Below are 14,270 nucleotides of genomic sequence, written 5' to 3' on the forward strand. Positions count from 1 at the left end.
TTTTTGTAAATTCCCAGAAGATGCACTCCTGAAGGGGCACATAGCGACAGACATACAAACGACGTTGGGTCAGACTCTTCATCGTCCTCGATAGAAATCGCAGCTACCGCGTTAGAAGATATTCGCGACGCAGTTAATAGAGTATTAAACGAAACGGCGAGCGAGACGAACGACACAGACTTTGTCATAACAAATAGAGAATTTCCGATAGATTTGCACGATTTTAGTCTATTAAACATGAACGGACAAGCCGGTATCTCGACGCAACAGACCGACGCCCCAACGGCACGCTCTCCCGTCGGAACGTCGAGAAATCCAACTGCCAAAGCAGCAGAGAGTGGAACGCAAAATCCACAAAATACAACTCAATAGATCATAAGCCATTGATATGGCTATTTAATGTAAATGATCCGGGCTCACGATTAATCAGATGGCGACTTAAACTCGAGGAATATAATTATGAAATAATTCATAAGGCCGGTAAAATAAATAAAAATGACGATGCCCTAAGTCGAAATCCGATTCGAGCAGACGGACAGATAAATGCGATAAAAGATGACGAAGAAGAAAAAGAGAAAGACAAAGAAGAACAGGAAGAAGAATTAAAAGATTATACAGAAGAAGAGAAAGAAAAAATATTATACGAGTATCACGACGCTCCCCTCAGAGAACATCAAGGAATCAAAAGAATTCTAAGTCGAATAAAATTAAAATATAATTGGTAAGGAATGAAGAAAGATATCGAGACATACATTGCGAAATGCGAATTTTGCCAGAAGAATAAATTGCGACCAAAAACAAAAATGCCGTTAGTAAAAACGGATACGGCTAAAAAGCGAGAAATGTGCGTTAGATATAGTAGGACCACTGACAGTCATTACATCAGGACATAAATACGCACTGATATTTCAAGACAGCTTGACAAAATTCAGCAAAGCAATTCCATTGGAAAACCAAAAGGCAAACACCATGGCGAAAGAATTCTTAATAAAGATCGTGCTTGAGCACGGTATACCCGAAAACATTCTAACAGACCAGGGTACAAATTTCACAAGCGAAATTTTTAAGAACACATGTAAACTATTGAAAATTAAGAAAATACAGACGATCCAGAGACGAATGGAGCATTAGAGCGATCGCACAGGACCTTAGCAGAGTATCTAAGGCATTACATTGATGAAGATCAAACAGATTGGGATGAGTGGTTACTATATGCAATGTTTACATATAATACCACACTCCACACAGCCACAGGCTTTACGCCATTTGAGCTATTATACGGATACCAAGCAACCATGCCTACGGCATTAACAAACCTAAACAAGGATATACGTACGACTATGCGCAAGAAGTGCGAGAGAGAATACGAGCCACAAACCAAGTAACAAGAGAGAAGTTAAAAGAAGAAAAACAAAAAGCGAAAGTCCAGTTCAACAAAAAATCTAACGAGGAAAAATTTTGAGTAGGAGATTAAGTATTATTATTCGATGAAACCCTACGAAGAGGAAGATCGAAGAAACTTGACTCTCAATGGACAAGGCCGTACACTGTGATCAAAAAACACAGTGACGTAAACCTTACGATAAAGAGAGGCCGAAAGGAAATACGCGTAGTACACGCAAATAAGTTAAAATTATTTATAAATCATTAACACAACGCAAGGAATAAAAAATGTAAAAATATATACACGCCAAAATATACGTAGGATAATATAAAGAAATAATAATAATAATGGGAAAAAGGGAAAATTATATTTATATATATAACTTTATATATATACACAAATATGTACAATTACATACAATTACATATATACACGAAATATAGAATAAAAAAGAATAGAAAAAGGAACAAAACAAAAGTATTAGAAGTAAAAAATGAAAGAGAAAAATAAATAAGAATTGAATAAAAAAAATAAATAAAAACTAACCACACGGAAAAAAATGACTTAGAAGTGGTAACTAAATATCAGTAGCTAGTTCGATATTTTCTATCAGTGCTAAAAATTGATTATTAAAGATAAAATATATTTGCTGCGAAATACAGTTTTATTAGCTAAAATAAAATGTGTGTTTTAACACGTGTAGTAAAAGTCGCCACTAAAAAAGTGGCAGCTATTCCTCAATATCTTAGTCCAGGACTACAATTAATGTTGCAAGCTTTAAATCGTAAAAATTGACTATGATCGATTATTCTCCTCATATTCAATTACGATTGGTCAGTTTCTTACGGCTTAAGGCTTACTACACCTGTTGTAGACCGGGACTTAGGAGCGTGAAACTATATACGCATTTGCTAAACCTTATTTGATTCTGACAGCGAATATTTCTTGCTGTAACTGCTAATTTTAATAACTAATAAATTTAGCTCCGGCAGCAACGATATTAGCTGTCCCTATTTTAAAGACACATCTTAGTTGCTACAACTAAATTTTAGCTTTGTTGGCTAATCTTTTCTCTGCGTGCAGTAAGAAAATAATCCGGTGACTCAAAATAAAGTCCGAAACAAGAAAAAGTCAAATAGTCACTTAACTACATCAAAAACTACAGTTATTAAAAAAAAAACATTAATAAAATTACACTAAATTATTCTATAAGGGGAGAACAAATAAGAAATAAAAAGTGTCATTGTTCCCCCCTTCGGGAAACTCCCGCGGTAAAAGAAAGTCAGGATCACCGCAAAAGGGGTCAAGGACAGCAATGTACTCCCACTTGTCATCAGATAGAATAAACAAATCAAGCTCGAAGGCACGGGGGTCGATGGAATCATCCGCGATCTCTTCAAGGACCTCGTCCACTGCGACGACCTCACTCTCCGCCATAGCTTCATCTTTCACCTCAGCCTCAACTCCTTTTTCAGGAACTTCAGCACCAAAATAGAACTCTAGAAGTTCGGGATTGATATCAAAATCATCCCCAAAATCCGGGGTAGCCGCCGACTCATTTACCTCTTCGGAAGCAGGCACTAAAAAATACATAATTTTTCTGTAACGAACAACTTCACAACTAAACAAAGACTGAGAAAGAATAACGAGCAAAAGGCTCGTAGGAATTATCAAGGATCAAAAGACACCAGGTGAAAAAACCTGATATAGAAAGATACAAAAAAAAGAAAAATAGACATTGAAATACAGCAAAACGAAAAAAAACTCACCATCTTCTCCAAAAAACGCACAAAAACGACGCTCAAAATCAGCGTCATCGACGAAATCCATTACGAGGACCGGACCGGGATCCTCGAAATCAAAATCATCCTCAGGGAGGAGAGGATAAATACCCTCATTTTCCCAAAACGGATAAATAGGCGAATAAAAAAACATAATATAATCACACCACCGACGGTCAAAGAAAGACTGATGGACGAATAAAAAACGAAGGCGACATAGTCAAAGCTGAGAATAAAATTTTCCTGAACAAAATATCAAGAAAGATAATAACACAACAAATCCTTTGTCATAATAATCTTTGCGCTACAAAATATTATCTTTATCTTCTTTTGAAAAAAAGTTGATAAACTTGTTTCAATAAACTGATTACTGATTAGTAACTGATGATATTTTATCAGTTAAGACGAAATATAATCAGTTACTGATCAGTAATCAGTTTATTGAAACAAGTTTATCAACTTTTTTTCAAGGGATTTATCGTCTGGTATGCAACAGAGTCAGGAACTCCACATCTAATGTGAAGTTTCTAGAAGAAATTATTATATTAGACTAATAATTCCTTTATATTAAGTTATGAACATTTGTACCTATTTTTTAATATGACAATATGTAGATATAAACATAAATTTTACAATCTATTATAAATTCCATCTAATGTAAACTTATAATAATTAATGATTTTTCTAGCAAAATAATAATAATTATTATTTTATATTAACCCATCTCATCGTAAACCTCCCAATGAAAGATCACGCTAGGTCCAATCCCAAGTTAAACAGGGTCAGCGAATCAAGACACGTTTAAACGCCTATTCTCAACACAGGTTAATCAAGTATAGGTTAATATAATTAGCATATAAACATTACATAAATTTCAGACGTTTTAATCCTTGTTTTGGATTGTCTTCAGTGGGCGGATACAATCTTTTATTCCACATACGACCATGTGTATTATTCCGGTCCGCATCGTTATGTGACAGATATATGTTTTTTTATTTAACATGGTCAAACTGAGCTGACGTCAATTTAACGAGTAGATAACCTTAATTGCAATGTAGATGTAACGAACAATAACAGAAGACTCAATCCCTGTAGAATGTTGGCAATTTTTAGATAGAAGTATACGTTTATATAGGAAAATTGATTATGCAAAATTTATTATGCAAAAACCAGTACAAAAGTAACATTTTTTAGTCTCAAATGGTACTGAAAGTTAAATAAAAATAAAATTTAGTCAATTTATTTTGATTCGCCGCAATTGGTGCATAAATTAATGCAATGAGTGTCGTATATCGGGCGTAAACTAGAGGAATATTGATACTTGATTTTACGATTTTTCATGTAATAACGTAATGCACAGCAACTCTTTTTGCTAATAAAGACATTTGTATTTCTTGTGCAAGATTGTATGGCGGCAATACGCTGTCATAGACATAGGTTATATCCTATGTCTGTGTACGCCGCCTGCTCAAGAATTTCGAATGACGTAGGTTTTATTTCAATTCGGGAAGGATTAATAATGTCACCATGCTCTGTTTTAAATTCTAACTGGATGATTCCAGCATATAGCAATTTTCAGTAATTAACATCTTGTTAATTATTCCAAAGTATGCAAAATAGTAGAAAACGTTTTGACCTGCTCCATCAGCCGTGAGTAGGTAGTCTGGTTATTACCAGATATCCCATTCGTATATATGTATATTATACATACAGGGTGTTCATTAATGGTTGTCTCTATGTTTTACCATAGGAGCACGCGTTTGTTATTTCTAATATAATAATATGTTAGAAATACATATCCGTCGGTAAATCATGCTCCTATGGTAAAAAGTGGGTACAACCATTAATGAACACATATATGTATGATTATATATTTGAACAGCGTCTCTACCTATAGAGGATACTTGAAGTTATCACTAAATATTGACTTTAATACCATGAAAAGTTTTACATTGAAAATATGTTTTTCCAAAATCGAAGTATGGGTTGTTTAAACCTTGTGTAACCTCTGAAGATTAAGAATCCTGGAAAAAGTAGAAGTAACTATAGCTGTCCATTTTGTATGGAGCAACTAATGCTACAACAATTTAGAATTATGCAATTTAATGAAAACTCACAGAATTACGAAAATAGTCTAACCATGACTTATAAAAATACTGTATGGAAACACATTTATCTTATTCTATTGGCTTTTGTTTGTAAGTCAAGGAATTGCTTGCTTCTCATTTTCGCGGCGTTTGCGAAATTAATTGTAAGTTGGAACCGCTTACTCCAAGTTCTGCAATATTCACGAATCTGTAAGTTTGTATATACTTATTTATACTTGTACATGTAAATAACTGTAAATATTTTATGTAAATATATTTTTTAATGTGAGAGTGATTTGCGTAAAAAAACTGTAATTACAACGTGCATTTAAATTGTTAATTTTACGGCATAATTTTGAGGAATGTTTTTCCGAGAAAGCTTTAAAAATCTGGAAGTACGACGTGTAGAAGTATTACTCGGAGACACATTCTCCTCTTTTTGCATTTAGTATACGAAAGCGCGAGATCTCGTCGATATGCGAAACCAGAAGACTATTCAAAAAACCCATTAAGTAGAAACAGATTTAAACTTTTTGTTTTATTTAATTTGATAAAAAAATTACCATTTTAATCGAATTTACGTTTAAGTTATGATGAAAAATTTCTGGCTATTTTATCGTTTTTTAAGAATATCTTACTTAAGCAATTAAATACTTATCTGAACGTGTGTGTTTTCTTATACAATTTGTGGAACCATCTAATCCAATTTAAAAATTACAATTTGCTGTACGTATGTTTATATATGTATATAAACGTATGTGTAAGAAATATAAAAATTTATATGTAAATAATAAAATTTGTAAATATTAAAATATTGTAATATTGTAAACAGAAATCTATAGGTTGTGTGGGAGGGAGAGGGGAGGAAAGAGAGAGCGGATAAGATATGATTAACGATTAGCGATTAGCGATTAATGGTAGGTTAAGAGACTGTAGGTTAAGAGACTGTATAAACGGGAAAATGTTTAAATATTCAACATAACATTAAGGAGAATAATAAAACTATACAGTAATAAAATCTCTAAAATTAAATTTTTGAAAATAAAATATTTTTTATTTCCCGAAAATTTAATTTTGTTAACTTGTTTGGTTTTTATAAGAAACTCTTCAATTACTTTTAATTAATAGCAGACTATTGATAATTTTTGTCTTAAAATATATTTATAATCTTTAAATTGATCTCGCAATATAATATTCAAATTTACAAGCTATCAAATTATTTCCTCAAATGTTTTTTTTCGATTTAAAATTTAATTGATACGAAAATTAAAATCTAATAAGATCTATTAATATACGTACACACAATTTTTTCTCAAGCATTATCGAACAATTTTCTTTCAAATGATTATTGAACAGTCAGAAGAACAAAATTCAGATCGTGTTCGAAGACAAAACAAAGAAACATCATTCAAGAAGCTTTCGCTTAAACCGTGATTAAATATGTAATGAATACGTCACTCATTGCCGATATTAAATTGACTTTCAAGATTCATCTGTCTATTGAAACGCATCGACGTTTTAAAACTGGTTCCAGCTAGGTTCCTCGGGAATAAACGCAAATACGAGTTTAACACGAAGCTGAAGTGAAGTCATTAGGTCGCCACCACGTAACTTCGTTCATCGTGCAATGCACTTTGCTGATCGGCTGATAGTCATCCGACAGCCAGGGCATCCAAGTGTTGTTAAAGTGGCACGGAAAGCCAGCCGGATCGACGGGTGTATTAGACTCCTTCATGAGGACCGATTTATAGCTGTCGATGAACACGCTCAATCTCTCGACGACCTGCAAATGTAATGACGTCCTGTTAAGGCCGCACTTTTTCGCTTCCATCTCGTCTCCATGCCGGATGGAACAACGTAATTATTTATACGTTTTTTACGTAACAATATTTACAGGAGTCATTTTTTGCCTAGATAGAAAAGTCGCAAGTAATAAACACTTATCCGTAATGTTATATATCTATTATGTAATGTTTTACGTATAGAAGAGAAGCCTATGTCCATTCATTTACAATTTTATACAATAATTTTATTAATGATCAATCTTTTAAATTGAAAACTTAACGATTATATTCATTAAATTATTCTTTAATAGATTCTACACTTAAGAAAAAAGTAATAATACGTTTATTATAAGTATTGTATTATTTATAAAAATGTAGTAACACTGCACACACATAATGGGTCCAAGAGACCCAGATGGTAATACGGCCTATTATAAAAATAAATTAAATAACAAAGTTTATAAAATTAAATGACTAAAATTGAATCCTTTCACTTTGTACAATTTTTCTATTATACCTTATTGATGGATCTATTCTATCCAACAAATGTTTCCCAGCGTAAAGAAAATTCTGAGAAAAAAATTCATGAAATATCTGTTAACATTGCAGTTGAAGATTTCGTAATTATTATCTATTCTCACCAATAGATAGTCCGTTTTACGCTGCATAACAATTTTATGTTTCAAACCACATTATAAAGAAAATATAAAAAAAAATATTAACAAAATAGTTAGAAAGATAAAAAAATAAACTTAAATAGAAAGTTAGTAAAAGTATTTTTAGAAAAAATGTTCAAGACAAAACTTTCTTATTGTTTTACTTGTAATTCAAATCTGCAATAAAAGTATCTTGCTTTCTTCAGTTTGAAAGGGATACACATACAGATTTAAGATGCCCTGTATATATCATATGCTTATGTAACACAAGTATTTATTACTTATGACTTTGATCTAATCTCACCTTAGTATTCTTTGAGGATAGATCCGTAAATTCACAAGGATCTTTGTAAATATTGAACAAGCAAGTGCGGTTCTTGCAACTGGAGGGATTCGTAAGATTCTTGCAAACTATCGTGGCCTTTTTCCGAAGCGCTTTTATTTTAGCTGCAGTTAATACATGGGCCGAAACGCTCGCGATGGCTGATGCGGCTGGCGATGTTAGCACATTCGTCACGTTGTACTTGGGATACGATACGTTATTACCGCTATAATAATCATAGTGCTTTTGGTTATCGGACCTATCTGTATGGCAGGAAAAGCATAATTATTATATTGTATTATTTATTATATTATTGTATTTATTGTAATTAATTAATTATTGTATTAATTATTTATACCTTTGTATTAATTATTATATTGTTGTATTTATTATAACTGATTATTATTCTACTAATTATTCATACATTTACTCAAACTAAACTCTTGGTGAAATCAAACGACCGATGAACAAGAGAAAAAGAATTTAAAATTACATTAGAATAAACAAATTAGTGACGTACACACCTCTAACGAGTTTATATTTTCCAATTAACGCCGCCTCGTTGTCCTCCTGGATATTCACTAGAATCGATCTGCGTTCGTCAATTTTCACTTTTTTGATCGTGGACCACTGATTAATACCATCCAATTGATCTAGATCACTCGGATTACCACCAGCCGCAGAGTATAGTGTGGGAAGCCAATCGGTAATATGAAATAATTTTGTCGAGACCCTCGACGATCTATCAATCAAAGGTGAGTAGATGCATGCAACGCCCCGCACGGCGCCTTCGAACAGAGTGAATTTTACCTGCAAATATATCGTTTTATTACCATATATAATTTTATAATCTGCAGTAGTCGTAATTTTAGCTAAATGGCTATTTCCGCTAACTGAAAATTTCGTTATCCTGATTAGGCTTTAAAAAAAGTATTTATTTTTAAGATATTAGAATGTTTTGTTTTTGTTTCTCTATTCTTTACATATTTTAAAATGTTTTAAATATTTAAATTTAGCGGTATTTTAATAATGTTTTATTTATTATAGATTTAAAATACTAAAACATTTAAAATCTTTAACAGTTTCACCGTTTTAATGTTTAAATTTAAACAATAGTCAAAATTAAAACGTTTTCAATTTTAATGAGTAAATGAGTATGTACAAATAGCCGTTTAATTAAAATTACAAAATTAAACATGTAATTGTCATTTTTGTTTGTTTGTATGCAATGCTGCATTTTACCCCTCGTAGTGGATAATTAGATCCATAATTTGCTAGGTATCCTTCAGTTTGCGCTCCATTGTCGGCCATAAAAATTATGATCGTATTATTTAGAATGTCTTTCCTCTTCAAAGCATCGACTACCCGGCCGACTGATTTATCCAACGTAGCAACGACACCTAAAAGCAAGATGTACAGGGTATTGCGTTCACATACATGTCGGTCTAACTGGTTGCCTATTCGTACAGGCGCGCATGGTACACAACTGCGTACGTTTCGACATGTCGGTAAGATATTGCCGACGTGCCAAAGTGTACGCAGTTGTGTACCACCACGCGCGCCTGTACGAATAGGCAACCAGTTAGACCGACATGTATGTAAACGCAACACTTTGTATCACGTTTACCTTAATACATCCTTTTAAATGTGACGCAATTTATGATTTGATTTAGAATTTAAACGTCTCGACTTTTTAACAAAAACAACCAAGAAGTGTGAAATAGTACTCACTCGCGTACTTCCTTCTGTTCAGGTCTTTGATGTAACCAAAAGTGTCGTTTGTTTCTTTCCAATCGCGTACTTCCATAACTTCTTCTGCATCGCTAGCATGTGGAGCGAGATGTGATAGCTGCAAATACATAGGCTTTTCGGTGTTATGCGATGAGATAATACTTTCAACCTCATCGGTTAAAAGATCGGTCATGTAGTCGTATCTGTATTCAACCGTGTGATTTTCGCCCACTATCCGGTGCAAATCGTAACCCAGTTGCCCCTGCAAAGTATAACTTTGTTCTTATACATATCTTACAAGTCCACAGTAAAATAAAATTATCATATTTATACAATGAGCTGTTTGAAGTTTTTTGTTTCCTGAAAATTTAACTTTTTGTACTTGTTTGGTTTTCGTAGGAGACCCTTCAATTTCATGTAGTGGTGATGCCTTTCTTTAGGTCAATCATAAAAAAAACTTACACTTTCGTAGAGCGTATGATTGAAATATTGAATCATGCCCGTGTAATATCCCAGGAAGGTGTCGAAACCACGACGGGTAGGTCCGAAATTTCTCGTGTGATAACCAACATGCCATTTCCCTACGAGATGAGTGGTGTATCCAAGTCTACGAAGATACTCAGGTAGAAGAGTGTTGTTCAAGGGTATACCACGTCGTTCGGCTCCTCGCAAGGGATAGCCTTGCATGCCTACATTGTAATTAATTCAGAAATTAAATTTCAATTTTTTTCCATTTCTCCGAGCAGCTTCGATGCGTTCTTACGCTTCGTAATGTACAATCATGATTATGATCCAAGATTCAATAAAAATGTAGGTGTAGATAATAATTAAAAGAGAAAAAGGTAGTAAATAGTAAAAGTATAAGGTAATTAAAGGAAGAAAAGTGAAGATAATAATTAATAGAGGAGAAAGCAGTATTATTTATAAGCATCATGGCTACTGTAAGCATTATGGTAAACTACTACTATTATCTTCGTTATTATGTGACAAATTAATTCTAACGATTGCTTACAGAATAATTTATTTAGCAACCCATTATTGTTAATGCACAATAGCCGACAATCATTATAAGGCAATTTTATTTTTCAGCATTTCGAAATTTTTCAAGGTACATTTTAACGTATATGATTACACATACTCGTACTTTTTCATTGTTTTTAAACTTGAGAATATTATCATAAGAATGTATATAAACTGGAATATTTTTTTTATTATTTAACTTTTTATTCAGCTATACACATTTCGAGTTATAAAATTATTCACTAACATAGCATTTTTTAAATAAAGTTATTTAAGCGAAATTATCATGTTGAAGTATTTCTTTGATTATTACTTGAGTTTGGAAATATTGTATTAGAGATATCACTTTGTTATATTTCCTTGTTATTTTTGCTGTTTATTACTAAACAAAGATAAAATAATATCTCTAATGTTTCTGAATACAGAAAAATTTTCAATGGAAAATTAAAAATATAAGTTTGTCATAAAATATTGTGTGTTTTTTTAAACAAAATCAATTTTTTTGAATGACCATAATTATCAGCCTGTTTTCTCTTCCATCCATTATTCAGTGTCGTCGTTACATTTTTATAAATTACATCCTAAGTAATAAATAATATTTCATAATTTTGAGTTTAAAATTTATTAAACAACACTATGACAAATATAATCGTTCCGGTTTTAATATAAAGTATTGATTATATTAACAAGGTTATTGAATGAAATATAAATGGATGCTACATTACTAACTTTTCCTCTATTATAAGAGTAAATTTTCGAAAACCTCTACTTTCTATACACACACTTTTAAAAATGTTTAATTTTAAGATATTAAAACGTTTTATTTTATTTTTTAAATACTTAATAATGTTTTAATTTTAAACGATGTTTAGATTTAAAACATTAAAACGTTTAAAGCTGAAATCTTTAATAACTTTAAACATTTTAGTGTTTTAAATCTAAACATCGTTTAAAACTAAAACATTTTTAAATATTTAAAAAATGTAGACAAAAATTAGAAATTTTAGTATCTTGAAATTAAACACTTCTTTTTTGAACGATATTAACATGCTTTTCAATTAAAATACTTCTAGTGAGCTTAAATTAAGATTATTTAGATTGTTTTTATTAATAAACAAACCAGTGATAAATAAATAATAAGCAATTTTTTAACTAATAAATAAATAAAACTTAAGCAAATAGTTTATGATTTGTAAACCCCAGCAAGTAAAGTAAGAAGATTTGTCGCGGTAATTTGCTACATCATAAGATGGTACAGCGCGTCGTGTTGTTGTACATCATTTACCTGCGATAATTAATGGATTACCTGTCCTTATGGGATATCGCCCGGTGAGAAAAGCTGTCCTCGACGGTGTGCACACTGGCAACACATAATGTCGATTCAGTATCACGCCATTATACGCGAGAACGTCGATGTTCGGCGTAGGAATCTCATCGGCACCGTGGAAGCTAACGTCGTTCCAGCCCTTAATTATCGAGACGCGTATCAAAAAACTTGTTTTATAATTTGGTACGATCGATTAAGTCACATAAAGTTCACAGTCGTTTCAATCATGGAATTAGAAATAAATGTAGCTAACAATTTCTTGTAACATCGTGACTGACACAGTATCTTTTCCCGCTCGTAAAATGCAAAACCTTGAAAATATTTTAATGTAACAACCGGTTCGTTAAGTCTATGCACTTTTTTAAGTGATTATCGTCCGACTTTGCCCGACTTAGACTGTTAAACGTGTCATGAAATTCAATAAAGTTTAAAGTACATTAAATTTAATGTATCTGAAAAGTATGTGCGTGAAATTTAGTACACTTTTTACAATATTAAACGTTTTTTAATGTATCTGCTTGAAACTTGCTTCCGTTACATTACATAAAATTTTACTGCATATTTTTAATTGTGTAATTAGGTTTGCATTATATGTATACATTTTATTTAAATAATAACTAAGGAGCAAGGACAATCTATGTGTAACTAAAATTACTTTGAAAATATGTAATTATCGGACTATCATTTAACACGATTGAGAAAGGCTATATACAGTTGAAACAGTTCTTTTTTTTATCAATGTATGATATCTGTATATACATATTTTGTACGTAATAATTGTTGATGTTGCTGTATGATACTTAGTCATTGACCTCCTTCCTTATCTGCTATCTACAACTTGTTTAAGGAGGTATTATCGTTTTGCAGGTCAAAAGAACTCCTTTTTATGAATTTTTTACAGAAACTAGGTAGGATTAATATACATACATAGAACTTTGTACGCATATCGCAATATAATACACATTTTGTTAATACTCAGTAATTTTTTCAAAATAATTATATGTTGATATGTTGATATGTTGATTCACAATAATGTTTTATTTAATTGACAAAGCACCTCTTTTCTTTCATCAAGATAAAATTGGCAACTTTTGTAATCATTGAAGGCTTAAATCATTGTAGCAAATATTTATTCAATTATACTGAAGATGACCCAAAACTAGGATCGAAACGTATACTATTTAGATTAATAAAATTATATGTAAGATGCGACTATCCTGTGTTGGCTCTTATTAGCACTTTTAATTCTTTCAAAACAATTATTTATTATAAATGTCACTTACAAAATAACTATGAAGTATATACGAAACATTTATATTATATAATATTTAAAAAAAATAAGTAGTGATAAAAATATTTACGAATATTTATCATAAATGTTGTACGCTGTCTGGGCTACAAATATTTTCAAAATGAGATAAAAGCTTGAAGGAAAATAGCTATTCAAAATTCTTTTATAATCGTTTGATTTTATAAATCGTTAGATTTTCAAACACTCTAAACTATTATGAAGAAATTAAGTCTATTTTATTACATGGATAAAATGGTGATTTCTTACAAGATCATCGGCGATGATAACAACGATGTTGGGCGGCACGAAGGCACAAGAACCATAAAGACACACATTTAAAATTATCAGCAGGAAAATAAATGGCGTATTGTTACGATCCATCACTTTCACTAGCCATTCTTCCATATCAGTGATGAAAAAATCACTCTTACAAATCAAATTTACACAAAATCACGTGATATCATCATCGATATCGTAACGCACTATTTATACAATTTTGTAATGACTGTGTTCAGCAAAAGAAGCAAGTTAATGAGCATTTAGCGCCGTGCTACCAGCAGTTTATGATTTCTACTGAACGTACTTTATCGAACAAACGATCAGCAAAGCGGCAAGTTATTTATCTTTCTCGATATCTTTCAATTTGTCTCTTTACTAATTGGCGATTGGAAAATGTGAAAGCAATATAATAAAATAAATGATAATGTGATAAATTTAATTTTATCGTTTAATAATATTCAGATTTTACAATCTAGCTCGTAACGGCAACGTTCGAGAGTTGTATAATCCGGATTGGACTTGGTACTGCAACGTAACAGCACACTGAGAAATTTATAGGTGCACGACGACAGAGCGATAGTATTCGCGCGATTAAAGCGTCCTCGTGA

General features: G+C 31.8%; 2 protein-coding genes across 2 annotated transcripts; both read right to left on the bottom strand.

The window, feature by feature from the left end:
• Window positions 1–1,968: 1,968 nt before the first annotated feature.
• On the bottom strand, window positions 1,969–3,351 carry LOC105205611. Its single transcript, XM_011175015.3, has 2 exons — window positions 3,154–3,351; window positions 1,969–2,964 (listed from the first exon to the last, which is right to left on the bottom strand). The coding sequence occupies exons 1-2, from the start codon at window positions 3,317–3,319 to the stop codon at window positions 2,591–2,593; spliced, it is 540 nt and encodes a 179-aa protein (XP_011173317.2). The 5' UTR covers window positions 3,320–3,351; the 3' UTR covers window positions 1,969–2,590.
• A 2,993-nt stretch (window positions 3,352–6,344) lies between these two features.
• On the bottom strand, window positions 6,345–13,973 carry LOC105205601 (arylsulfatase B). Its single transcript, XM_011175005.3, has 8 exons — window positions 13,651–13,973; window positions 12,072–12,231; window positions 10,208–10,434; window positions 9,746–10,007; window positions 9,257–9,414; window positions 8,539–8,824; window positions 7,997–8,277; window positions 6,345–7,035 (listed from the first exon to the last, which is right to left on the bottom strand). The coding sequence occupies exons 1-8, from the start codon at window positions 13,786–13,788 to the stop codon at window positions 6,820–6,822; spliced, it is 1,728 nt and encodes a 575-aa protein (XP_011173307.2). The 5' UTR covers window positions 13,789–13,973; the 3' UTR covers window positions 6,345–6,819.
• Between the last annotated feature and the right edge of the window lie 297 nt (window positions 13,974–14,270).

The sequence above is a fragment of the Solenopsis invicta genome, chromosome 4 (genome assembly GCF_016802725.1).
Source record: "Solenopsis invicta isolate M01_SB chromosome 4, UNIL_Sinv_3.0, whole genome shotgun sequence".
Classification (NCBI taxonomy): Eukaryota; Metazoa; Arthropoda; class Insecta; order Hymenoptera; family Formicidae; genus Solenopsis; species Solenopsis invicta.